Source organism: Pseudophryne corroboree, chromosome 5, assembly GCF_028390025.1.
Source record: "Pseudophryne corroboree isolate aPseCor3 chromosome 5, aPseCor3.hap2, whole genome shotgun sequence".
Lineage (NCBI taxonomy): Eukaryota > Metazoa > Chordata > Amphibia > Anura > Myobatrachidae > Pseudophryne > Pseudophryne corroboree.
In genome coordinates, this window is record NC_086448.1 from 30,912,444 (window position 1) to 30,940,245 (window position 27,802).

At 48.6% G+C, this 27,802-nt stretch overlaps 1 protein-coding gene across 4 annotated transcripts in view; it reads left to right on the forward strand.

Annotated features, from left to right (window-relative positions):
* The window catches only part of AGO2 (argonaute RISC catalytic component 2), a 197,501-nt gene that overhangs the window by 51,984 nt on the left and 117,715 nt on the right, over positions 1–27,802 (forward strand). For all 4 annotated transcript variants that reach the window (XM_063921174.1, XM_063921176.1, XM_063921175.1 and 1 more), the window contains exon 2: positions 18,574–18,772. In XM_063921174.1, coding sequence (XP_063777244.1) covers positions 18,574–18,772 — 199 coding nt within the window. The remainder of the gene's footprint in view (positions 1–18,573; positions 18,773–27,802) is intronic.

Sequence of the window (27,802 nt, forward strand, 5' to 3'; positions counted from 1 at the left end):
GTTAGGGCGCGTTGGGAAACACCCCTTAGGGTGGATAAGGCGCTCACACGCTTATCAGAACAAGTGGCGGTACCGTCTATAGATAGGGCCGTCCTCAAGGAGCCAGCTGACAGGAGGCTGGAAAAATATCATAAAAAGTATATACACACATACTGGTGTTATACTGCGACCAGCGATCGCCTCAGCCTGGATGTGCAGAGCTGGGGTGGCTTGGTCGGATTCCCTGACTAAAAATATTGATACCCTTGACAGGGACAGTATTTTATTGACTATAGAGCATTTAAAGGATGTATTTCTATATATGCGAGATGCACAGAGGGATATTTGCACTCTGGCATCAAGAGTAAGTGCGATGTCCATATCTGCCAGAAGATGTTTATGGACACGACAGTGGTCAGGTGATGCAGATTCCAAACGGCACAAAGGTGTATTGCCGTATAAAGGAAGAGGAGTTATTTGGGGTCGGTCCATCGGACCTGGTGGCCACGGCAACTGCTGGAAAATCCACCGTTTTTACCCTAAGTCACATCTCTGCAGAAAAAGACACCGTCTTTTCAGCTTCAGTCCTTTCGTCCCTATAAGAGTCATATCTGCCCAGGGATAGAGGAAAGGGAAGAAGACTGCAGCAGGCAGCCCATTCCCAGGAACAGAAGCGTTCCACCGCTTCTGACAAGCTCTCAGCATGACGCTGAGACCGTACAGGACCCCTGGATCCTACAAGTAGTATCCCAGGGGTACAGATTGGAATGTCGAGACGTTTCCCCTGCGCAGGCTCCTGAAGTCTGCTTTACCAAGGTCTCCCTCCGACAAGGAGGCAGTATGGGAAAAAATTCACGAGCTGTATTCCCAGCAGGTGATAATTAAATTACCACTCCTACAACAAGAAAAGGGGTATTATTCCACACTATATTGTGGTACTGAAGCCAGAAGGCTAGGTGAGACCTATTCTAAATCTAAAAAAATTTGAACACTTACAAAGGTTCAAATCAAGATGGAGTCACTCAGAGCAGTGATAACGAACCGGGAAGAAGGGGACTATCTGGTGTCCCGAGACATCAGGGATGCTTACCTCCATGTCCCAAATTTGCTCTTATCACTAAGGGTACCTCAGGTTCGTGGTACAGAACTGTCACTATCAGTTTCAGACGCTGCCGTTTGGATTGTCTACGGCACCCCGGGTCTTTACCAAGGTAATGGCCGAAATGATGGTTCTTCTTCGAAGAAAAGGCGTCTTAATTATCCCTTACTTGGACGATCTCCTGATAAGGGCATAGTCCAGGGAACAGTTGGAGGCCGGAGTAGCACTATCTCGGATACTGTTACAACAGCACGGGTGGATTCTAAATATTCCAAAATCGCAGCTGATCCCGACAACAAGTCTCCTGTGCTTAGGGATGATTCTGGACACAGTCCAGAAAAAGGTGTTTCTCCCGGAAGAGAAAGCCAGGGAGTTATCCGAGCTAGTCAGGAACCTCCTAAAATCAGTGCATCATTGCACAAGGGCCATGGTAAAAAAATGGTGACTTCCTTCGAAGCAATTCCAGTCGGCAGATTTCATGCAAGAACTTTTCAGTGGGATCTGCTGGACAAATGGTCCGGATCGCATCTTCAGATGCATCAGCGGATAACCCTATATCCAAGGACAAGGGTGTCTCTCCTGTGGTGGTTACAGAGTGCTCATCTTCTAGAGGGCCGCAGATTCGGCATTCAGTTTTGGATGTTGGTGACCACGGAGGCCAGCCCGAGAGGCTGGGGAGCAGTCACACAAGGAAAAAATTTCCAGGGAGTGTGATCAAGTCTGGAGATTTTTCTCCACATAAATATAGCTAAGGGTAAAATTATAATGCTCTAAGCTTAGCAAGACCTCTGCTTCAAGGTCAGCCGGTATTGATCCAGTGGGATAAAACATCACGGCAGTCGCCCACGTAAATAGACAGGGCGGCACAAGAAGCAGGAGGGCAGTGGCAAAAACTGCAAGGACTTTTCGCTGGGCGGAAAATCATGTGATAGCACTGTCAGCAGTGTTTCATTCCGGGAATGGAAACTGGGAAGCAGACTTCCTCAGTAGGCACGACCTCCACCCGGCAGAGTGGGAACTTCATGGGGAAGTTTTCCACATAATTGTAAACCGTTGGGAATTACCAAAGGTGGACATGATGGCGTCCCGTCTGAACAAAAACGGGACAGGTATTGCGCCAGGTTAAGAGACCCTCAGGCAATAGCTGTGGACGTTCTGGTAACACCGTGGGTGTACCAGTCGGTGTATGTGTTCCATCCTCTGCTTTTCATACCTAAGGTACTGAGAATTATAAGACGTAGAGGAGTAAGAACTATACTCATGGCTCCGGATTGGCCAAGAAGGACTTGGTACCCGGAACTTCAAGAGATGCTCACAGAGGACTTATGGCCTCTGCCGCTAAGAAGGGACTTGTTTCAGCAAGTACCATGTCTGTTCCAAGACTTACCGCAGCTGCGTTTGACGGCATGGCGGTGGAACGCCGGATCCTAAGGGAAAAGGCATTCAGGAAGAGGTCATTCCTACCCTGGTCAAAGCCAGAAAGGAGGTGACCGCACAACATTATCACCACATGTGGCGAAAATATGTTGCGTGGTGTGAGGCCAGGAAGGCCCCACGAAGAAATTTCAACTCGGTCGATTCCTGCATTTCTTGCAAACAGGAGTGTCTATGGGCCTCAAATTGGGGTCCATTAAGGTTCAAATTTCGGCCCTGTCGATTTTTCTTCCAGAAAGAATTGGCTTCAGTTCCTGAAGTCCAGAAGTTTGTCAAGGGAGTATTGCATATACAACCCCCTTTTGTGCCTCCAGTGGCACTGTGGGATCTCAACGTAGTTCTGGGATTCCTCAAAACACATTGGTTTAAAACCAGTCAAATCTGTGGATTTGAAGCATCTCACATGAAAAGTGAACATGCTCTTGGACCTGGCCTGGACCAGGCGAGTGTCAAATTGGTGGTTTTTTTTCTCAAAAAAGCCCATATCTGTTTGTCCATTCGGACAGGGCAGAGCTGCGGACTCGTCCCCAGTTCTCTCCCTAAGGTGGTGTCAGTGTTTCACCTGAACCAGCTTATTGGGGTGTCTTGCGCCTACTAGGGACTTGGAGGACTCCAAGTTGCTAGATGTGGTCAGGGCCCTGAAAATATAGGTTCCAGGACGGCTGGAGTCAGGAAAACTGACTTGCTGTTATCCTGTATGCACCCAACAAACTGGGTGCTCTTGCTTTTAAGCAGACTTTTGCTAGTTGGATGTGTAATACAATTCAGCTTGCACATTCTGTGGCAGGCCTGCCACAGCCAAAATATGTAAATGCCCATTCCACAAGGAAGGTGGGCTCATCTTGGGCGGCTGCCCGAGGGGTCTCGGCTTTACAACTTTGCCGAGCGGCTATTTAGTCAGGGGCAAACACGTTTGTAAAATCCTACAAATTTGATACCCTGGCTAAGGAGGACCTGGAGTTCTCTCATTCGTTGCTGCAGAGTCATCCGCACTCTCCCGCCCGTTTGGGAGCTTTGGTATAATCCCCATGGTCCTTTCAGGAACCCCAGCATCCACTAGGACGATAGAGAAAATAAGAATTTACTTACCGATAATTCTATTTCTCGGAGTCCGTAGTGGATGCTGGGCGCCCATCCCAAGTGCGGATTATCTGCATTACTTGTACATAGTTACAAAAATCGGGTTATTATTGTTGTGAGCCATCCTTTCAGAGGCTCCGCTGTTATCATACTGTTAACTGGGTTCAGATCACAGGTTGTACAGTGTGATTGGTGTGGCTGGTATGAGTCTTACCCGGGATTCATAAATCCTTCCTTATTGTGTACGCTCGTCCGGGCACAGTACCTAACTGAGGCTTGGAGGAGGGTCATAGGGGGAGGAGCCAGTGCACACCACCTGATCCTAAAGCTTTACTTTTTGTGCCCTGTCTCCTGCGGAGCCGCTATTCCCCATGGTCCTTTCAGGAACCCCAGCATCCACTACGGACTCCGAGAAATAGAATTATCGGTAAGTAAATTCTTATTTTCCATTAGGGCCACACGTTACATGTTAAGGGCAATGAAGGAGGTGTTACATATGTCTGATACTACAAGTACCACAAAAAAGGGTATTATGTGGGGTGTGAAAAAACTACCTGTAGTTTTTCCTGAATCAGATAAATTAAATAAAGTGTGTGATGATGCGTGGGTTTCCCCCGATAGAAAATTATTGGCGTTATACCCTTTCCCGCCAGAAGTTAGGGCGCGTTGGGAAACACCCCTTAGGGTGGATAAGGCGCTCACACGCTTATCAAAACAAGTGGCGTTACCGTCTCCAGATACGGCCGCCCTCAAGGATGATTTCCAGCTGATAGGAGGCTGGAAAATATCCTAAAAAGTATATACACACATACTGGTGTTATACTGCGACCAGCGATCGCCTCAGCCTGGATGTGCAGCGCTGGGGTGGCTTGGTCGGATTCCCTGACTGAAAATATTGATACCCTTGACAGGGACAGTATTTTATTGACTATAGAGCATTTAAAGGATGCATTTCTATATATGCGAGATGCACAGAGGGATATTTGCACTCTGGCATCAAGAGTAAGTGCGATGTCCATATCTGCCAGAAGATGTTTATGGACACGACAGTGGTCAGGTGATGCAGATTCCAAACGGCACATGGAAGTATTGCCGTATAAAGGGGAGGAGTTATTTGGGGTCGGTCCATCGGACCTGGTGGCCACGGCAACAGCTGGAAAATCCACCTTTTTTACCCCAAGTCACATCTCAGCAGAAAAAGACACCGTCTTTTCAGCCTCAGTCCTTTCGTCCCCATAAGGGCAAGCGGGCAAAAGGCCAGTCATATCTGCCCAGGGGTAGAGGAAAGGGAAGAAGACTGCAGCAGGCAGCCCCTTCCTAGGAACAGAAGCCCTCCACCGCTTCTGCCAAGTCCTCAGCATGACGCTGGGGCCGTACAAGCGGACTCAGGTGCGGTGGGGGGTCGTCTCAAGAGTTTCAGCGCGCAGTGGGCTCACTCGCAAGTGGACCCCTGGATCCTACAAGTAGTATCCCAGGGGTACAGATTGGAAATTCGAGACGTCTCCCCCTCGCAGGTTCCTGAAGTCTGCTTTACCAACGTCTCCCTCCGACAAGGAGGCAGTATTGGAAACAATTCACAAGCTGTATTCCCAGCAGGTGATAATCAAAGTACCCCTCCTACAACAAGGAAAGGGGTATTATTCCACACTATTTGTGGTACTGAAGCCAGACGGCTCGGTGAGACCTATTCTAAATCTGAAATCTTTGAACACTTACATACAAAGGTTCAAATCAAGATGGAGTCACTCAGAGCAGTGATAGCGAACCAGGAAGAAGGGGACTATATGGTGTCCCTGGACATCAAGGATGCTTACCTCCATGTCCCAATTTGCCCTTCTCACCAAGGGTACCTCAGGTTCGTGGTACAGAACTGTCACTATCAGTTTCAGACGCTGCCGTTTGGATTGTCCACGGCACCCCGGGTCTTTACCAAGGTAATGGCCGAAATGATAATTCTTCTTCAAAGAAAAGGCGTCTTAATTATCCCTTACTTGGACGATCTCCTGATAAGGGCAAGGTCCAGAGAACAGTTGGAGGTCGGAGTAGCACTATCTCAAGTAGTTCTACGACAGCACGGGTGGATTCTAAATATTCCAAAATCGCAGCTGATTCCGACGACACGTCTGCTGTTCCTAGGGATGATTCTGGACACAGTCCAGAAAAAGGTGTTTCTCCCGGAGGAGAAAGCCAGGGAGTTATCCGAGCTAGTCAGAAACCTCCTAAAACCAGGCCAAGTGTCAGTGCATCAATGCACAAGAGTCCTGGGAAAAATGGTGGCTTCTAACGAAGCGATTCCATTCGGCAGATTTCACGCAAGAATTTTTCAGTGGGAACTGCTGGACGAATGGTCCGGATCGCATCTTCAGATGCATCAGCGGATAATCCTGTCTCCAAGGACAAGGGTGTCTCTTCTGTGGTGGCTGCAGAGTGCTCATCTACTAGAGGGCAGCACATTCGGCATTCAGGACTGGGTTCTGGTGACCACGGATGCCAGCCTGAGAGGCTGGTGAGCAGTCACACAGGGAAAAAATTTCCAAGGAGTGTGGTCAAGTCTGGAGACTTCTCTCCACATAAATATACTGGAGCTAAGGGCAATTTACAATGCTCTGAGCCTAGAAAGACCTCTGCTTCAAAGTCAACCGGTGCTGATCCAGTCGGACAACATCACGGCAGTCGCCCACGTAAACACAGGGCGGCACAAGAAGCAGGAGGGCAATAGCAGCAAGGATTCTTCGCTGGGCGAAAAATCATGTGATAACACTGTCAGCGGTGTTCATTCCGGGAGTGGACAACTGGGAAGCAGACTTCCTCAGCAGGAACGACCTCCACCCGGGAGAGTGGGGACTTCATCTGGAAGTCTTCCACATGATTGTGAACCGTTGGGAAAGACCAAAGGTGGACATGATGGCGTCCCGTATGAACAAAAAACTGGACAGGTATTGCGCCAGGTCAAGAGACCCTCAGGCAATAGCTGGGACGCTCTGGTAACACCGTGGGTGTACCAGTCGGTGTATGTGTTCCCTCCTCTGCCTCTCATACCCAAGGTACTGAGAATTATAAGACGGAGAGGAGTAAGAACTATACTCGTGGCTCCGGATTGGCCAAGAAGGACTTGGTACCCGGAACTTCAAGAGATACTAAGAAGGGACTTGCTTCAGCAAGGATCATGTCTGTTCCAAGACTTACCGCGGCTGCGTTTGACGGCATGGCGGTTGAACGCCGGATCCTAAGGGAAAAAGGCATTCCGGAAGAGGTCATCCCTACCCTGGTCAGAGCCAGGAAGGAGGTGACCGCACAACATTATCACCGCATTTGGCGAAAATATGTTGCATGGTGTGAGGCCAGGAAGGCCCCCACGGAGGAATTTCAACTCGGTTGATTCCTGCATTTCCTACAAACAGGAGTGTCTATGGGCCTCAAATTGGGGTCCATTAAGGTTCAAATTTCGGCCCTGTCGATTTTCTTCCAGAAAGAATTGGCTTCAGTTCCTGAAGTCCAGAAGTTTGTCAAGGGAGTACTGCATATACAACCCCCTTTTGTGCCTCCAGTGGCACTGTGGGATCTCAACGTAGTTCTGGGATTCCTCAAATCACATTGGTTTAAACCGCTCAAATCTGTGGATTTGAAATATCTCACATGGAAAGTGACCATGCTGTTGGCCCTGGCCTCGGCCAGGCGAGTGTCAGAATTGGCGGCTTTGTCTCACAAAAGCCCATATCTGATTGTCCATTCGGACAGGTCAGAGCTGCGGACTCGTCCCCAGTTTCTCCCTAAGGTGGTGTCAGCGTTTCACCTGAACCAGCTTATTGTGGTACCTGCGGCTACTAGGGACTTGGAGGACTCCAAGTTGCTAGATGTTGTCAGGGCCCTGAAAATATAGATTTCCAGGACGGCTGGAGTCAGGAAAACTGACTTGCTGTTATCCTGTATGCACCCAACAAACTGGGTGCTCTTGCTTCTAAGCAGACGATTGCTAGTTGGATGTGTAGTACAATTCAGCTTGCACATTCTGTGGCAGGCCTGCCACAGCCAAAATATGTAAATGCCCATTCCACAAGGAAGGTGGGCTCATCTTGGGCGGCTGCCCGAGGGGTCTCGGCTTTACAACTTTGCCGAGCTGCTACTTGGTCAGGGGCAAACACGTTTGCAAAATTCTACAAATTTGATACCCTGGCTGAGGAGGACCTGGAGTTCTCTCATTCGGTGCTGCAGAGTCATCCGCACTCTCCCGCCCGTTTGGGAGCTTTGGTATAATCCCCATGGTCCTTACGGAGTCCCCAGCATCCACTTAGGACGTCAGAGAAAATAAGAATTTACTTACCGATAATTCTATTTCTCGTAGTCCGTAGTGGATGCTGGGCGCCCATCCCAAGTGCGGATTGTCTGCAATACTTGTACATAGTTATTGTTACAAAAATCGGGTTATTATTGTTGTGAGCCATCTTTTCTAGAGGCTCCTCTGTTATCATGCTGTTAACTGGGTTTAGATCACGAGTTGTACGGTGTGATTGGTGTGGCTGGTATGAGTCTTACCCGGGATTCAATATCCTTCCTTATTGTGTACGCTCGTCCGGGCACAGTATCCTAACTGAGGCTTGGAGGAGGGTCATAGGGGGAGGAGCCAGTGCACACCACCTGATCCTAAAGCTTTTACTTTTGTGCCCAGTCTCCTGCGGAGCCGCTATTCCCCATGGTCCTTTCGGAGTTCCCAGCATCCACTACGGACTATGAGAAATAGAATTATCGGTAAGTAAATTCTTATTTTTTCATGCATATTTATTAACGTAATATATAGCTGATAGGTGCAAAACCGGACCTCAGTGTTTTTGCACTGTAAGTGGCTGTTGCTTATGTTTATCTATACGTAGACTGCTACAAGCTCTAAGGTGTGGCCTCCAGACCGTCTCACAGATAAGGTGGCTCTCAGACTGTTCCTGCCTGATTATTCCATCAGCAACTAAAGCCAAGATATAAGTTGACCCCTGTATGAAAATATCTTCCTGGCAGCGCCCACAGACCACGATGTATGATGTGACCCTTCACCCACAGGGAATAGAAGTGTGCCCGCAGTATGTTGCGCTCGCCATGCGAGGGGATGCGGTACACTTATACAGTGTCCATGTCGACGTAGATAAAAATTAGAAAAACTCGTGTGGACTTTTTGACCTGTCGACATTTTAAATGTCCGTATTTTGACCTTGTTGGTATTTTGACAGTCTGGTTTTTGTATGTAGGTAAATCATACTGATCTCATCCACAGACCCCAGTGATTACTGTGAACTCACCCCCTGGGTCTCTCCAGTTGCTGAATTACTAGATTCTACCATTCGGCCTTGTGTTCAGAGTCCAGCATTAATATGGCTGGAACGGTTGAGATTCATCTGCTTGGTGCCGACACGGAACTGGTGTCTTCCTTCTGGTGGTGCAGAAGACCAATATCTGGCGTAGGCTGTTTTGGAACTGCAAATGCAGCAATATTAGCCATGTAGCCGAATAGTGATGTATTCATCCCCACTTCATATATGTGTGCATACAGTTTATTATTGGGACTTATTTCTAGCCTTGAATGGGAGGGAGTTCAAATGTTATCGCCCCCGATCTCCCGTCTAAAGTTATGGTAGATCAAAGGGGGCAATTTTCATTTGGGGGGGTGTATTTAATTGCTTTTCTCTAACGTCCTAGTGGATGCTGGGAACTCCGTAAGGACCATGGGGAATAGCGGGCTCCGAAGGAGGCTGGGGGAATAGCGGGCTCCGAAGGAGGCTGGGCACTCTAGAAAGATCTTAGACTACCTGGTGTGCACTGGCTCCTCCCACTATGACCCTCCTCCAAGCCTCAGTTAGATTTCGTGCCCGGCCGAGGTTGGATGCACACTAGGGGCTCTCCTGAGCTCTTAGAAAGTTATAGTCTTAGAATTTGTTATTTTCAGTGAGACCTGCTGGCAACAGGCTCACTGCAGCGAGGGACTAAGGGGAGAAGAAGCGAACTCGCCTGCTTGCAGCCGGATTGGGCTTCTTAGGCTACTGGACACCATTAGCTCCAGAGGGATCGACCGCTGATGTTCGGTCCCGGAGCCGCGCCGCCGTCCCCCTTACAGAGCCAGAAGCAAGAAGATGGTCCGGAAAATCGGCGGCATTAAGACTCTGTCTTCACCAAGGTAGCGCACAGCACTGCAGCTGTGCGCCATTGCTCCTCTCGCACACTTCACACTCCGGTCACTGAGGGTGCAGGGCGCTGGGGGGGGCGCCCTGAGGCAGCAATAAAAACACCTTGGCTGGCTAAAATACCTCAATATATGGCCCCAGGGGCTATATATGAGGTAAATACCCCTGCCAGAATTCCATAAAAAACGGGAGAATAGGCCGCGAAAAAGGGGCGGAGCCTATCTCCTCAGCACATTGGCGCCATTTTTCCCTCACAGCTCGGCTGGAAGGAAGCTCCCTGGCTCTTCCCTGCAATTCTACAGTACAGTAAGAGGGAAAAGAGAGGGGGGGGCATTAAAATTGGCACTGTATACAGTATATTATATAAAAGCTATTAGGGACATAACTCAGTTAGTCCCTGTGTATATATATATATATATATATATATATATAGCGCTCTGGTGTGTGCTGGCATACTCTTACTCTGTCCCCCCAAAGGGCTTTTGTGGGTCCTGTCCTCGTTTAGAGCATTCCCTGTGTGTCTGCGGTGTGTCGGTACGGCTGTGTCGACATGTTGAATGAGGAGGCTTATATGGTGACAGAACAGAGGCCGATATATGTGATGTCGCCCCCTGTGGGGCCGACACCAGAGTGGATGGATAGGTGAAAGGTATTAACAGACAATGTCAACTCCTTACATAAAAGGCTGGATGACGTAACAGCTGTGGGACAGCCGGCTTCGCAGCCCGCGCCTGCCCAGGTGTCTCAAAGGCCATCAGGGGCTCAAAAACGCCCGCTCTCTCAGATGGCAGACACAGATGTCGACACGGAGTCTGACTCCAGTGTCGACAAGGTGGAGACATATACACAATCCACTAGGAACATCCGTGACGTGATCCCGGCAATAAAAAATGTGTTATACATTTCTGACTTTAACCCAAGCACCTCTAAAAATGGGTTTTAGGTTTGGGGAGAAAAAACAGGCAGTGTTTTGTTCCCCCATCAGATGAATAAATGAAGTGTGTGAAAGCGTGGGTTCCCCCGTTAAGAAACTGGTAATTTATAAAAAGTTACTGATGGCGTACCCTTTCCCGCCAGGTGGATAAGTTACGCTGGGAGATATCCCCTAGGGTGGATAAGGCGCTCACACGTTTGTCAAAAAAGGTGGCACTGCCGTCTTAGGATACGGCCACTTTAATAAGTACCTGTTGATAAAAAACAGGAGGCTATCCTGAAGTCTGTATTTACACACTCAGGTACTAGACTGAGACCTGCAGATAGTGCTGCTGCAGCGTGGTCGGTGACCCTGTCAAACAGGGATACTAGTTGGCAAACATAAAAACATATTAAAGACGTCGTCTTATATATGGGGGATGCACAGAGGGATATTTTGCCGGCTGGCATCCAAAATAAATGTAATGTCCATTCTGTCAGGAGGGTATTAGAGACCTGTCACTGGACAGGTGATGCTGACTTAAAAAGCGCATAGAGAGCCTTATAAGGGTGAGGAATTATTTGGGGATGGTCTCTGGGACCTCGTATCCACAGCAACTGCTGGGAAGAAATAATTTTACCTCAGGTTTCCTCACAGACAAAGGTACAGTCCTTTCGGCTTCAGAAAAGCAAGCGGGTCAAATGGCGCTTCCTTTCTGTACAGAGACAAGGGTAGAGGGAAAAAAGCTGCACCAGTCAGCCTGTTCCCAGAATCAAGATTCTTCCCCCGCCTCCTGTGAGGCCACACCATGACGCGGGTGCTCCACAGGTGTAGCCAGGTACGGTGGGGGGCCGTCTCAAAAATTTCAGCAATTAGTGGGCTCGCTCACAGGTGGATCCCTGTTTCTCTCAAGTAGTATTTCAGGGGTACAAGCTGGAATTCGAGATGTCTCCCCCCAGCCGTTTCCTAAAATATGCCTTGCTGACAACTCCCTCAGGCAGGGAGGCTGTGCTAGAGGCAATTAATAAGCGGTATTCCCAGCAGGTAATACTCAGGGTGCCCCTACTTCAACAAGGACAGGGTTACTATTCCACACGGGTTGGGGTACCGAAACCGCATGGTTCGGTGTGACCCATTTTATATTTAAAATCCTTGAACACAAAAATTCAAGTTCAAGATGGAATCGCTCAGGGCGGTTATTCCAAGCCTGGACGAGGGGGATTACATGGTATCCTGGGACATCAAGGATGCTTACCTGCATGTCCCCATTTACCATCCTCGCCAGGAGTACCTCAGATTTGTGGTACAGGATTACCATTACCAAGTCCAGACACTGCCGTTTGGACTGTACATGGCACCGAGGGTGTTTTATCAAGGTAATGGCCGAAATGTTGATACTCCTAAAAAAAAAAAAAAAAAAAAAAAAAAAAAAGGGAGTTGTAATTATCCCGTACTTGGACAATCTCGTTATAAGGGCGAGGTCCAAGGAGCAGTTGGTAGTCGGGGTAGCACTATTTTGGAAAGTGCTACAACAGCATGGTTGGATTCTAAACAGTCCAAAGTCACAGCTGGTTCCTATGACACGTCTACTGTTCCTGGGGATGGTTCTGGACATAAACCAGAAATAGTGTTTCTCCCGGAGGAGAAAGCCAAGGAGTTGTCATCTCTAGTCAGAGACCTCCTGAAACCAAAATAGGTAGCGGTGCATCATTGCACGCGAGTCCTGGGAAAAATGGTAGCTTCCTACGAAGCAATCCCATTAGGCAGGTTCCATACAAGAACTTTTCAGAGGGACCTGTTGGACAAGTGGTCCGGATCGCATCTTCCGATGCATAGGCTGATAACCCTGTCTCCAAGGACCAGGGTATCTCTACTGTGGTGGCTGCAGAGTGCCCATCTTCAAGAGGGCCGCAGGTTCGGCATACAGGACTAGGTCCTAGTGACCATGGATTCCAGCCTTTGAGGCTGGGAGGCAGTCACACAGGGAAGAAATTTCCAGGGACTTTGGTCAAGTCAGGTTAATTCCCTACACATAAATATTCTGGACCTGAGGGCCATTTACAATGCCCTGAGGCCGGCAAGGCCTCTGCTTCAAAACCAGCCGGTACTGATCCAATCAGACAACATCACGGCAGTCGCCCATGTAAACCAACAGGGCGGCACAAGAAGCAGGATGGCGATGGCAGAAGCCACAAGGATTCTCCGATAGGCGGAAAATCATGTGTTAGCACTGTCAGCAGTGTTCATTCCCGGAGTGGACAACTGGGAAGCAGATCTTCTCAACAGACACGACCTCCACCCGGGAGAATGGGGACTTCCTCCAGAAGTCTTCCAATAGGATTGTACACCATTGGGAAAGGCCACAGGTGGACATGATGGCGTCCCGCCTCAACAAAAAGCTATAAAAGATATTGCACCGGGTCAAGGGACCCTCAGGCGATAGCTATGGACGCTCTGGTAACACCGTGGGTGTACCAGTCGGTTTATGTGTTCTCCCCTCTGCCTCTCATACCAAAGGTACTGAGAATAATAAGAAGGCGAGGAGTAAGAACGATACTCGTGGATGGCCAAGAAGAGCTTGGTACCCAGAACTTCAAGAATTTATATCAGAGGACCCATGGCCTCTGCCACTCAGACAGGACCTGCGGCAGCAGGGGCCCTGTCTGTTCCAAGACTTACCGCGGCTGCGTTTGTCGGCATGGCGGTTGAACGCCGGATCCTGAAGGAAAAGGGCATTCCGGAGGAAGTCATTCCTACGCTTACTAAAGCCAGGAAAGAGGTTACAGCAACTCATTATCACCGCATATGGCGAAAATATGTTGCATGGTGTGAGGCCGAAAGGGCCCCAACAGAGGAATTTCAACTAGGTCGATTTCTGCATTTCCTGCAAGCAGGAGTGACTATGGGCCTTAAATTGGGTTCCATTAAGGTACAGATCTCGGCTCTGTCGATTTTCTTTCAAAAAGAACTAGCTTCAGTACCTGAAGTTCAGACATTTATAAAAGGAGTGCTGCAGAGTCAGCCCCCGTTTGTGCCTCCTGTGGCACCTTGGGATCTCAACGTGGTGTTGAGTTTCTTAAAATCACATTGGTTTGAACCACTAAAAACCGTGGATCTGAAATATCTCACGTGGAAGGTGGTTATGTTATTGGCCTTGGCTTCTGCCAGGCGAGTATCAAAGTTGGCGGCTTTGTCTTGTAAAAGCCCTTATTTGATTTTCCATATGGATAGGGCAGAATTGAGGACTCGTCCCCAGTTTCTCCCAAAGGTGGTGTCAGCGTTTCACCTGAACCAGCCTATTGTGGTGCCTAGGCTACTAGGGACTTGGAGGACTCCAAGTTGCTAGACGTTGTCAGGGCACTGAAAATATGTTTCCAGAACGGCTAGAGTCAGAAAATCTGACTCGCTGTTTATCCTATATGCACCTAACAAGCTGGGTGCTCCTGCTTCTAAGCAGACTATTGCTCGTTGGATTTGTAGTACAATTCAGCTTGCACATACTGTGGCAGGCCTGCCACAGCCAAAATCTGTCAATGCCCATTCCACAAGGAAGGTGGGCTCATCTTGGGCGGCTGCCCGAGAGGTCTCGGCTTTACAACTTTGCCGAGCAGCTACTTGGTCAGGGGCAAACACGTTTGCAAAATTCTACAAATTTGATACCCTGGCTGAGGAGGACCTGGAGTTCTCTCATTCAGTGCTGCAGAGTCATCCGCACTCTCCCGCCCGTTTGGGAGCTTTGGTATAATCCCCATGGTCCTTACGGAGTTCCCAGCATCCACTAGGACGTTAGAGAAAATAAGAATTTACTCACCGGTAATTCTATTTCTCGTAGTCCGTAGTGGATGCTGGGCGCCCATCCCAAGTGCGGTTTATCTGCAATACTTGTACATAGTTATTGTTAACTAAATCGGGTTATTGTTGAGCCATCTGTTGAGTGGCTCTATTGTTTCATACTGTTAACTGTGTTTCATATCACGAGTTGTACGGTGTGGCTGGTATGAGTCTTACCCGGGATTCAAAATCCTTCCTTATTGTGTACGCTCGTCCGGGCACAGTACCTAACTGAGGCTTGGAGGAGGGTCATAGTGGGAGGAGCCAGTGCACACCAGGTAGTCTAAGATCTTTCTAGAGTGCCCAGCCTCCTTCGGAGCCCGCTATTCCCCCAGCCTCCTTCGGAGCCCGCTATTCCCCATGGTCCTTACGGAGTTCCCAGCATCCACTACGGACTACGAGAAATAGAATTACCGGTGAGTAAATTCTTATTTTTCCCATCGCACCCAGAGAGGTCTAGTTTAGCTGCATAATGCGGCTAAATCACCACCAAAGTAATGGGTGCAATTGGGAAAAGTCATGTTTGGGTGCCCGAACAGGTCACTTTTCTCATCAAGTGTCTGCAACCAATTGCGTCTGAACGAAGAAACAATTGAATAGCTCCGTTGAGTGCAATCTACTGGCTGCCGACGCCTGAAACTATTGAATATTGTCCTTATAGTGTTATTGGGGGGTCTTCAAGCAATCCTTCCAGATTCCTCATTAATTATCACCTATGTTTTGTCACCTCGTGAAGAGTGTTCGTACGGCCATGCGTTCTCACAACAGCATAACCATTGAGAGATGCTTCTTAGGCTGCACATGAACAAGGCGCTAGATGTGGCTCGTTAGCTGCTGCTTACCGTATGGGCTTTAACCTCTGCTCGGTTTCAGTCTTATACATTGTGCAATAGGGTCTAATATTCTGCGTCAAAACATTTTGGTGAAACTAGTCATATGACCTAAAATGTTATTTGAAGCCTTATATAATGATGCCCGATCATCACCAAGTCTTACATAATGTGTTTGTAGAAGAGTCAAATGAACCCTGTAAGCTGCACTGGGAAACGAGCGCTGGTTAGAAGACCAGTGTAACATGGAAGGAATACGCAAGAAGTAGGGGAATTTAAAATAATCACATTTGTTGTTGACTAAGTGCTGATTATAATATAACACAAGTACTACCCAAGACTTGTTTGTGTGGTGGAGACTAAGGGCGAGATTGAATTGTTTGAGCCGCTGGCAGCCTGTAGATGTGCCCAACAGAGCTGTTCAATTGTTGCTCCGGTTGGGCGTGAACAGCTGCCGGCATTGGCATTTCAGCTCGCACCCCTGGAGGTGGCGAACTGAACTGTGTGAAAAGTGACCCATTTGTGCACCCAAAACTGGACTTTTCGCAACACGCCCATTACATTTGCTTTATGCGGCTAAATATGACTTCTTTGGGCGTGATGTGCGCTATAAAAAGAAACACAATTGAATACCACCCTCCAATCTCCCGTTACTTTAGACGGGAGAGCAGGCGTGAGAAACAATTGAATTCCAATCTATGCATAATATATTTGGTCTTAAGAAAATGGTGAATACCCAGGAGAACCTGAGGGATTGCTTTTTCTGAGGAAGACCCATCCTTGCTGCTCAGCATTAGATACTCATAGCTGTTAGTCCTTTGGGGGTCATTCCGAGTTGATCGCTAGCTGCTTTAGTTCGCTGCGCAGCGATCGGGCAAAATTTCGGCACTTCTGCGCATGTGGCGCAATGCGCACGTGCGTCGTACTATTACAGCGAACGATGTAGTTTCACACAAGGTCTAGCGAAGCTTTTCAGTCGCACTGCTGTCCGCAGAGTGACAGGAAGGGGGCGTTTCTGGGTGTCAACTGACCGTTTTCAGGTAGGGTTCGAAAAAATGTTCGTGACGTCAAAACAGGAACTGAATGGTCTGAAGTGATCGCAAGCGCTGAGTAGGTCTGGAGCTACTCTAAAACTGCACAAAATTATTTTGTAGCCACTCTGTGATCCTTTCGTTCGCACTTCTGCTAAGCTGAAATACACTCCCAGTGGGAGGCGGCATAGCGTTTGCACGGCTGCTAAACACTGCTAGCGAGCGAACAACTCGGAATGACCACCTTTATACATGGTTTTGCAAAAATCTTCCCACATTTTAAAGGGTAACAAAAAGCCCTGGGAAGGTAAATGCTGTGCAGAATTTTAGTACATAATGTAAAAGTGCACGGAATACAGTTTGTTTTTCAATTGGTTTTGCATACGATATCGTCCAGATTTGTGATACACATTTCTAGTCTATTTCTGAAGTTTTGCATTACCCGGCGGGTCATTTCCGGTGCTATCCCCGCAATCTCCTGACGAAGACCCCTTAGTTTGTCCGGCTACGTCACAAGCAGTGTTTGTTACTGGGCAGAAAACAATCCTCACCCGCTTCATGAGAGTCCAGCTTTTTGCACAGTATTCTTGTCGTTGCAGCACTTTAGATGGGATTAGCCGCTTTGCACAGCTAAACCTGGAGTTTCTGCGTGCAACAAGCATGAAAAAAAAAAAAAAAAACAATGGTCACCAGACTCTGGAACAAACATTTTCATTGAACATTTGAATCCCCCCCTTCCCCCATGATGTAAGAGCGCATGTTGCATACAATGCCTTGCAATTCATTAGGTGAATGTGTTGGCAGTTATATTAGGTTAGTCGGCATTTGTTGTACTGTACCTGTGTTTTAATAACTTTAAGTAGAATTCATTTTGAAATGATATAGTGGAATAATTTTAAATTGACCATACTTTCACATTGAATATAAATTGGGGTGCTTGGCTTTAGCTACTGCTGAATAAATATTTTTACATTTTATTTGATTTATACCCCTTTCACATCTCCAATGCCGGATCCCACCCGGGAATTGGAAAACGGATCCTTCCCGGGCGGGACGGCATTGGAGGCTGTTGGCTTCCCGACCCAGCAAATTGCCGGGTCGGTTGCCATAACGGCAGGGGCGGAGGCGGCGCTGGGAGATGACCTCCACTCTACGCTGCATCTCCCTATCTAGTAAATGGGTCCTGGGACGCATCGACCCAGGAATCCGTTTACGCTGCCACTGACCCGGTATTCAACCCGTGAATAACCCTTCTTATTACCCGGGTTGAATTACCAGGTCAGGCGACTCGGGAATTCGGACATGGCGCTTTCATACCGCACACTGACCCGTGTTGATACCGGGTTATTTGTGCGCTGTGACAGGGGTATTATTGGTGTATTGGCCCCCTTGTTGTGAGCCTCTGTCCTGTCTACTAATTTGCCTTCCCGAGTAAATTCTTTGCCCGATATAGAAGGGGATTTGGGTCGTTGTATAGACACAACTTAGGTCAACAGTCATTAGGTCGACCATGGAAGGTCGACATGGTCAATAGGTCAACATGTACTAGGTCGACAGATCAAAAGGTCGACATGGTCAATAGGTCAACATGTACTAGGTCGACAGATCAAAAGGTCGACATGGGTTCGTAAAGTGACGGGGAACCCCAATTAGTGCACCGTGTCCCCTCGCTTCGCTCGCCATGCTTCGGGCAAGGTACCTCGCTGCGCTCGGCACAGGTTAACGTTCCAATCGTAGTCCACAGACATGGATCGTTAAGTATGAAAAAATAAAAAAATGGGAAAAACTGATGTCGACCTAATGACTGTTGACCTAAGCTGTGTTGACTTAACGACCGTATCCCGTAGAAGGACGCAAGCTATTCAGAATTCCCACCTGTAGCCGCACTGGGTAACTGTATCGGGATTTACTAGTGTGGAGTAGTAAGTTACCATTCTAATTGCTGATGGGAATAATATCTGTTAGTCCGCGCTTCATCAGTGTCAAGAAAATGCCCAAAACTAGACAAGCTGCTTTGTTTGGATGAATATGGGTGAAGGAGGCTCATAGTTGGGGCTAATTGACATACGTATGTTAACGAGGTGGTGGTGGTTGTTGTTGTTGTTGTTTATATTAGTTTTCTTTCTGTTTTGCTTTTGGTACTCTTTTTTTTTTTTTTTTTTTTTTTTTTGTGAAAAGTTTCTAACATTTGTATTTATATTTTTATTTTCAGTGCTTGCACCGCCAACTCCGGCACCACCTCTCCCAGTGCCGGTATATACCTTCAAACCTCCACCGAGACCAGATTTTGGTACCTCAGGGAGGACTATTAAACTGCAGGCCAACTTTTTTGAAATGGACATTCCCAAAATTGAGATTTACCATTATGAAATAGATATCAAACCGGAAAAATGTCCCAGGAGAGTGAACAGGTAAGATCATTAGTCTTATCTTTGTTGTTACGCTTGATGATGTTATGCTTGATGATGTTACTATTATTGACTCTTCTCATTATTATTCTTATTACTCATTAGTATTAATATTACTCGTAGTAGTATTTTGTTGTTTTTTGTTTTTTTTTTAATACAAGGCACTGCAAAATTGGCAGTGCCACGCAGAGCCGTAAGACAAAGGTAGACGTTGTATTACATAGCACAAGGAAAACAATACAAGTAATAGAAATACTGCGCACCATAATGCAAGTACTATTGCAAGTGATGTAATACAGGATTACGTTGACATTAAAGTGCAGGTTCTGAATTATCGTTGGGATTTTGGAGAATTTGAAGCTAATAATGGAGTCTGGATGTAAAGGCAGGATAGACCGTAAATAGAGGGGGTGTGGAAGGATGGCCCTGCCAAAATCCTGCGTTTGAGGGTTTAAATCAGGGGTGTCCAACCTTTCACCTTCCCTGGGCCACATTAGAAGATGAAAATTTGGTTTGGGCCGCACATAAAATAAAATAACAGTAACGATACCTGATCATCCAAAAAAACCATAGAAAACATAGTTAACATATTAAACTTACTTGGAAATGAAGTTAGTGAGATGTTTGACATTGTTTCTCAACCCCCCCCACACGCACACTGTAGTCCTCTTCCTCTCCTCCTCCTCTCCCTCCCCCCCCCCCCCTCCCCCCACACTGTGCTTCTTCAAGGGCCCACAAATTTCTCCCGCTGGGCTGAGCTCCGTGCTGCTGTCATGTGTGCCACTATGCAGTAGAGGAGGGCTACACTGTGACTGACAGCGGACCCCAAACCCCCCCCCTCCCGGACACATTGTACTGCAGTGGCACCTGACTTCATCCTCGTTACCCCCTCCCCCCGAACCAATCTGTACTGTGGAGTTTAGACACCGCCGGCCTCATTTTACTGCTGCAGCGCTGGACATCAAGTCCATCCCAGCTCCCAAGAAACCCCCCGGACACTGTATTGCGGCGTGGCCCTGGACTTCAGACCAGACCCTCCCTTCCCCCGACACTGTACAGCGGTTCAGACCTCCTCTCTCCCCCTTCCCGTCACACTGTACAGCGGCGCGGGCCGTGGCCACGGACTTCAGATCCCGATCCCCCCCCCCCCCCCCCCCCCCCGGACATTGTACAGCGGCGCGGCCACGGACTTCAGACCCCCCCCCCCCCCCCCGGCTCACGAGTTCTTGTAGAACCAATTTCTCCGCTGGGCTCCTCTACTCTGGTGCTGCTATGCAGCGGAGGAGGGCTACACTGTGACTGACAGCGGAGAGGGCGTGAGCTGGTGCTGGTCCCAGCGGCAGCAATCCAATCAGGATGTGCTGACAGCCTGCTGGGGCCGGCTCAGCTTCACATGTGGTGTCCGTACTCTGCAAAAAAAATAAATGGATGGGGCGGGTGAAGCGCGCTGGCGACACCGTTGTGACGTGCCCCGGCCGCAAGCGCCAGCAGTGTAACTTGAAACTTTAGAATTTCTTAAAAAATAAAAAATTGCACTGGGCCGCATTACTAGCCGACCTGGGCCGCATGCGGCCCGCGGGCCGCGGGTTGGACAAGCCTGGTTTAAATGAAGATTTGGGAGGGGGGACGCTGCAGTATGGCAGGAGTTCAGCATTGTTCTGTTGGGCTTTGGTGGGTCGGTGAGGTATTGGGGTGTGTTGTATTCTTGTTGAAGAAAGCGTTCTGGTTTGGAAAATTTGAGAGCGCTGGAGGTTTAAGTGGAGCGTTCCAGAGATGGGTAAAGCTCAGAAGTAGTCATGGAGTGTGACGTGATTGTTGGAGAGGATTGCTGGCTGTGTGGGTTTGCGGGGTGGGTGTGTGCTAGTGTTATCATGCAATAGGTGAGAAGCCCAAAGTGTTTAGTGGAACATAAGCCTTGCGTCTTGCTGGTGCATATAGTATCAGAAGGAGAGGTAATTAGAGTTTCTATGGTAGAAAAAAGATGAGAGGGATTAAATGTGGGATGTGAGAGGGGGGGGGGGTGACCTAGGAAGCGGTGACTTGTAGGGTAGGTGATCTGAGATGTATTGAAGACCATGGGGGGAATTCAATTGACGAGAAATCGTTAGGGCAATATTCAATTGATGTTTATTGCATCCATTACTGTCAGGCTTAGCCTTGTAAAGCTGCTAAACCCAACTAAACTAATGGGCACGATCGCTAAAAGTGTTTGCGCGCTCAAACAGGACACACCTTTTGCACATTTCAGCTCGCCAGCACAGGCGGTTGCGACCCCCTCCCTCCATGTTGAACCTTTTGAATTCTGTGGATCTTGCATTTATAACTTATGGACGTTTTTTTCTCTTGGCAAACGGTGAGAAATGTCTGAGTTGGGGTCTCTTGCAGATCCCCTTTAAATAAAGTTTCATCGTGAAAGGCCTGGCGTGTGAGAGAACCCTTATTTCAGCCGCAGGTAGTATCCATTTCCCTGATAATCAGGATGTAGTCTTCTCTCTGAGCGTGTTACACCAAATCCGTGTGTGCACATGTCTGTGGAACAAGACCTCTGTGCCGGGCAGCCGTCTGGGCGCTCCATACATTCACATAGAAGTGCATCTGATAAAGCTTGTGGTGGGTGCAGAGATTTGTGCACAGTAACTTCAGTGTCCCCTCCTGTAGCGGCAGCTTTCCAAAGTGATCCCCAGTGGGTGTAAAACAGAGCGTGTTTTGTACCTGGGTGTCCAGTCGGGGCGCTTGTGCTCTTGCTGTGTGCTTGTGAGTTGTCGGCTGTTGGAGGAATTCAGGAAAATACAGTGTGTTCACGTGAATCTATTTCTTCATGCCGTAGGGGGCACAAGCTTCCCCGTGGGTATAGTCTGTGTAGGTGGATACTGGGCACAACTTATTCTTCCAGCAGCAGCCCAGGCTCCTCCTCCCGCTATACCCTGCCCCCAGCCCCAGGCAGGCCAGCTTGAGTTTGGTGCTTTGCTGCTTTTAAGCAACCTCATCTTTTCAGTAACTTTTTTCTTTTTTCAGCGAATCATCAGTGCTAGGCGTCCTACAGGATGCCCGTGCTGCCGGTCCACCAACCTCTGCTCTGGGGGCCACAGCTTTGGCTAGCAGGTTAGCATCTTCAGCCCGGTACTCTTCTGTTCATTGGAGAGCCACAGCCGCCGCAGGGTACAGGAGAACGAGGCTCCCTGATTGTAGGGAGCCGCATTGTAGCAGCTTTTCAGTCTGTTCTGGAGACCAGTGGTGACGCTGACATCGGTTGTCCAGGTTTACTACTATACCTCAGAGCCTGTAGTGATATGGCCAGCCTTTTTCCCTGGGGACCATGTCAGAAAGGGATGATAGGCTCTCCCCGATGTCTCCTCCCCCCGGCGCTTGGCATGTTCACTCACTGTGGCATCCTGCCGCTGGGTTACTCCTCCTCCTCCTTATCTCCCCTCTCTGTCCGAGATGCTGAGCGCCCATTTTTCTCTATCGTCCTAAGTGGATGCTGGGGTTCCTGAAAGGACCATGGGGAATAGCGGCTCCGCAGGAGACAGGGCACAAAAAGTAAAGCTTTTACAGGTCAGGTGGTGTGCACTGGCTCCTCCCCCTATGACCCTCCTCCAGACTCCAGTTAGATTTTTGTGCCCGGCCGAGAAGGGTGCAATTCTAGGTGGCTCTCATAAAGAGCTGCTTAGAGAAGTTTAGCTTAGGTTTTTTATTTTACAGTGATTCCTGCTGGCAACAGGATCACTGCAACGAGGGACAGAGGGGAGAAGAAGTGAACTCACCTGCGTGCAGGATGGATTGGCTTCTTGGCTACTGGACATGAAGCTCCAGAGGGACGATCACAGGTACAGCCTGGATGGTCACCGGAGCCTCGCCGCCGGCCCCCTCGCAGATGCTGAAGCAAGAAGAGGTCCAGAATCGGCGGCTGAAGACTCCTGCAGTCTTCTAAAGGTAGCGCACAGCACTGCAGCTGTGCGCCATTTTCCTCTCAGCACACTTCACACGGCAGTCACTGAGGGTGCAGGGCGCTGGGGGGGGGCGCCCTGGGAGGCAAATGTAAACCTATATAAGGCTAAAAATACCTCACATATAGCCCCCAGAGGCTATATGGAGATATTTAACCCCTGCCTAAATACAATAAATAGCGGGAGACGAGCCCGCCGAAAAAGGGGCGGGGCCTATCTCCTCAGCACACAGCGCCATTTTCTCTCACAGAAAGGCTGGAGAGAAGGCTCCCAGGCTCTCCCCTGCACTGCACTACAGAAACAGGGTTTAAACAGAGAGGGGGGGCACTAAATTGGCGATATAAATATATTAAAGATGCTATAAGGGAGAAACACTTATATAAGGTTGTCCCTATGTAATTATAGCGTTTTTTTGGTGTGTGCTGGCAAACTCTCCCTCTGTCTCTCCAAAGGGCTAGTGGGGTCCTGTCCTCTGTCAGAGCATTCCCGGTGTGTGTGCTGTGTGTCGGTACGTGTGTGTCGACATGTATGAGGACGATGTTGGAGGAGGCGGAGCAATTGCCTATGATGGTGATGTCACTCTCTAGGGAGTCGACACCGGTATGGATGGCTTATTTAGGGAATTACGTGAGAATGTCAACACGCTGCAAGGTCGGTTGACGACATGAGACGGCCGACAAACAATTAGTACCGGTCCAGGCGTCTCAGAAACACCGTCAGGGGTTTTTAATAACGCCCATTTACCTCAGTCGGTCGACACAGACACAGACACCGACACTGAATCCAGTGTCGACGGTGAATAAACAAACGTATTCCTTATTAGGGCCACACGTTAAGGGCAATGAAGGAGGTGTTACATATTTCTGATACTACAAGTACCACAAAAAAGGGTATTATGTGGGAGTGAAAAAACTACCTGTAGTTTTTCCTGAATCAGATAAAATAAAATAAAGTGTGTGATGATGCGTGGGTTTACCCCGATAGCAAATATTGGCGTTATACCCTTTCCCGCCAGAAGTTAGGGCGCGTTGGGAATGAATAAGGCGCTCACACGCTTATCAAGTGGCGTTACCGTCTCCAGATACGGCCGCCCTCAAGGAGCCAGCTGATAGGCAGCTGGAAAAATATCCTAAAAAGTATATACACACATAAGGTGGTTATACTGCGACCAGCGATCGCCATCAGCCTGGAGATGCAGTGCTGGGTTGGCTTGGTCGGTTTCCCTGACTGAAAATATTTGATTGATATAGAGCATTTAATAGGATGCATTATATATTTATGTATGCGAGATGCACAGAGGGATATGTGCACTCTGGCATCAAAATAAGTGCGTGATCCATATCTCCCAGAAGATGTCATGGACACGACAGTGGTCAGGTGATACATATCCCATACGACACATGGAAGTATGGCCGTATAAAGGGAAAGAGTTATTTGGGGTCGGTCCAACGGACCTGGGGGTCTCGGCAACAGCTGGAAATCCAACCTTTTTACCCCAAGTTACATCTCAGCAGAAACAGACACCGTCTTTTCAGCCTCAATCCTTCCGTTCCCATGAGGGCAAGCGGGCAAAAGGCCAGTCATATCTGCCCAGACATAGAGGAAAGGGAAGTAGACTGCAGCAGACAGCTCCTTCCCAGGAAAGGAAGCCTTCCACCGCGTCTGCCAAGTCCCCAGCATGACGCTGGGGCCGTGTAAGCGGACTCAGGTTAGGTGGGGGTGTAGTCTCAAGAGTCTCAACGCGCAGTGGGATCACTCGCAAGTTGACCCCTGGATCGTACTAGTATTATCCCAGGGGTACAGATTGGAGAGTCGAGACATCTTTTCCTCGCAGGTTCCTGAAGTCTGCGTTACCAACGGCTCCCTCCAACAGGGAGGCAGTATTGGGAAAAATTCACAAGCTGTATTTCCAGCAGGTGATAATCAAAGTACCCCTCCTACAACAAGGAAAAGGGTATTAGTCTTCCACACTATATGGTGGTACTGAAGCCAGACGGCTTGGTGAGACATAGTCTAAATCTGAAATTTTTGAACACTTACATAAAGGTTCAAATCAAGATGGAGTCACTCAGAGCAGTGATAGCGAACCGGAAAGAAGGGGACTATATGGTGTCCCTGGACATCAAGGATTACCTCCATGTCCAAATTTGCCCTTCTCAACAAGGGTACATCGGGTTCGTGATACAGAACTGTCAATATCAGTTTCAAAAGTTGCCGTTGAATTATCCACGGCACCCCGGGCCTTTACCAAGGTAATGGCCGAAAAGATGACTCTCTTCAAAGAAAAGGGCATCTTAATTATCCCTTACTTGGACGATATCCTGAAAGGGGCAAGTTCCAGAGAACAGTTGGAGGTCGGAAAAGAACTATCTAAAGTAGTTCTACGATAGCACGAGTGGATTCTAAATATTCCAAAAATCGCAGCTGTTTTTTCCGATGATACGTCTGCTGTTCCCAGGAATGATTCTGGGCATAGTCCAGAAAAAGGTATTTCTCCTGGAGGGGAAAGCCAGGGAGTTATCCGACCTAGTCAGAAACCTCCTAAAACCAGGCCAAGTATCAGTGCATTAATGCACAGGAGGCCTGGGAAAAATGGTGGCTTCTTACGAAGCGATTCCATTCGGCAGATCTCACGCAAAACATTTTCAGGGAGATTTGCTGGACGAATGGTCCGGATCGCATCTTCAGATGCATCAGCGGATAACCCTGTCTCCAAGGACAAGGGTATCTCTTCTGTGGTGGTTGCAGGAGGCTCATCTACTGGAGGGCCGCAGATTCGGCATACAGGATTGGATCCTGGTGACCACGGACGCCAGCCTGAGAGGCTGGGGAGCAGTCACACAGGGAAGAAACTTCCAGGGAGTGTGGACGAGCCTGGAAAAGTCTCTTCACATAAACATTCTGGAACTAAGAGCAATCTACAATGCTCTAAACCAGGCGGAACCTCTGCTTCAAGGAAGACCGGTGTTGATCCAGTCGGACAACATCACGGCAGTCGCCCATGTAAACAGACAGGGCGGCACAAGAAGCAGGAGTGCAATGGCAGAAGCTGCCAGGATCCTTCGCTGGGCGGAGAATCACGTGATAGCAGTATTCATCCCGGGCGTGGACAACTGGGAAGCAGACTTCCTCAGCAGACACGATCTTCACCCGGGAGAGTGGGGACTTCATTCAGAAGTTTTCCTCATGATAATAAACCGTTGGGAAAAACCAATGGTGGACATGATGGCGTCTCGCCTCAACAAAAAACTGGACAGGTATTGCGCCAGGTCAAGAGATCCGCAGGCAATAGCTGTGGATGCGCTGGTAACACCTTGGGTGTACCAGTCGGTATATGTGTTTCCTCCTCTGCCTCTCATACCAAAGGTATTGAGGATTATACGGCAAAGAGGAGTAAGAACGATACTAGTGGCTCCGGATTGGCCAAGAAGGACTTGGTACCCGGAACTTCAAGAGATGGTCACGGACGATCCGTGGCCTCTACCTCTGAGAAGGGACCTGCCTCAGCAGGGTCCTTGTCTTTTTCAAGACTTACCGCGGCTGCGTTTGACGGCATGGCGGTTGAACGCCAGATTCTAAAAGAAAAAGGCATTCCTGAAGAAGTCATTCCTACCTTGATTAAGGCAAGGAAAGAAGTCACCGCAAAGCATTATCACCGCATTTGGCGGAAATATGTGGCATGGTGCGAGGGTCGGAATGCTCCGACGGAGGAATTTCAACTGGGTCGTTTCCTACATTTCCTGCAATCAGGATTGTCTATGGGTCTCAAATTGGGATCTATTAAGGTTCAAATTTCGGCCCTGTCTATATTCTTCCAAAAAGAATTGGCCTCAGTTCCTGAGGTCCAGACTTTTGTCAAAGGAGTACTGCATATACAGCCTCCTGTGGTGCCTCCGGTGGCACCGTGGGATCTAAATGTAGTTTTAGATTTCCTCAAATCCCATTGGTTTGAACCACTTAAGAAGGTGGATTTGAAATATCTCACATGGAAAGTGACTATGTTACTGGCCCTGGCTTCGGCCAGGAGAGTATCAGAACTGGCGGCTTTATCTTATAAAAGTCCTTATTTCATTTTCCATTCAGATAGGGCAGAGCTGCGGACGCGTCCGCATTTTCTCCCGAAGGTGGTGTCAGCGTTTCACCTGAACCAGCCTATTGTAGTGCCTGCGGCTACAAACGACTTGGAAGACTCCAAGTTGTTGGACGTTGTCAGAGCTTTAAAGATATACATTTCAAGGACGGCTGGAGTCAGAAAATCTGACTCGCTGTTTATACTGTATGCACCCAACAAGTTGGGTGCACCTGCTTCTAAGCAGTCGATTGCTCGTTGGATTTGTAACACGATTCAACTTGCACATTCTGTGGCAGGCCTACCACAGCCTAATTCTGTTAAGGCCCATTCCACAAGGAAGGTGGGCTCATCCTGGGCGGCTGCCCGAGGGGTCTCGGCATTACAACTCTGCCGAGCAGCTACGTGGTCAGGGGAGAACACGTTTGTAAAATGTTACAAATTTGATACCCTGGCAAAAGAGGACCTGGAGTTCTCTCATTCGGTGCTGCAGAGTCATCCGCACTCTCCCGCCCGTTTGGGAGCTTTGGTATAATCCCCATGGTCCTTTCAGGAACCCCAGCATCCACTTAGGACGATAGAGAAAATAAGAATTTACTTACCGATAATTCTATTTCTCGGAGTCCGTAGTGGATGCTGGGCGCCCATCCCAAGTGCGGATTATCTGCAAGACTTGTACATAGTTATTGTTAACTATTTCGGGTTATTTTGTTTAGGGAGCCATCTTTCAGAGGCTCCTCTGTTATCATACTGTTAACTGGGTTTAGATCACAAGTTGTACGGTGTGATTGGTGTGGCTGGTATGAGTCTTACCCGGGATTCAAAATCCTCCCTTATTGTGTACGCTCGTCCGGGCACAGTACCTAACTGGAGTCTGGAGGAGGGTCATAGGGGGAGGAGCCAGTGCACACCACCTGACCTGTAAAAGCTTTACTTTTTGTGCCCTGTCTCCTGCGGAGCCGCTATTCCCCATGGTCCTTTCAGGAACCCCAGCATCCACTACGGACTCCGAGAAAT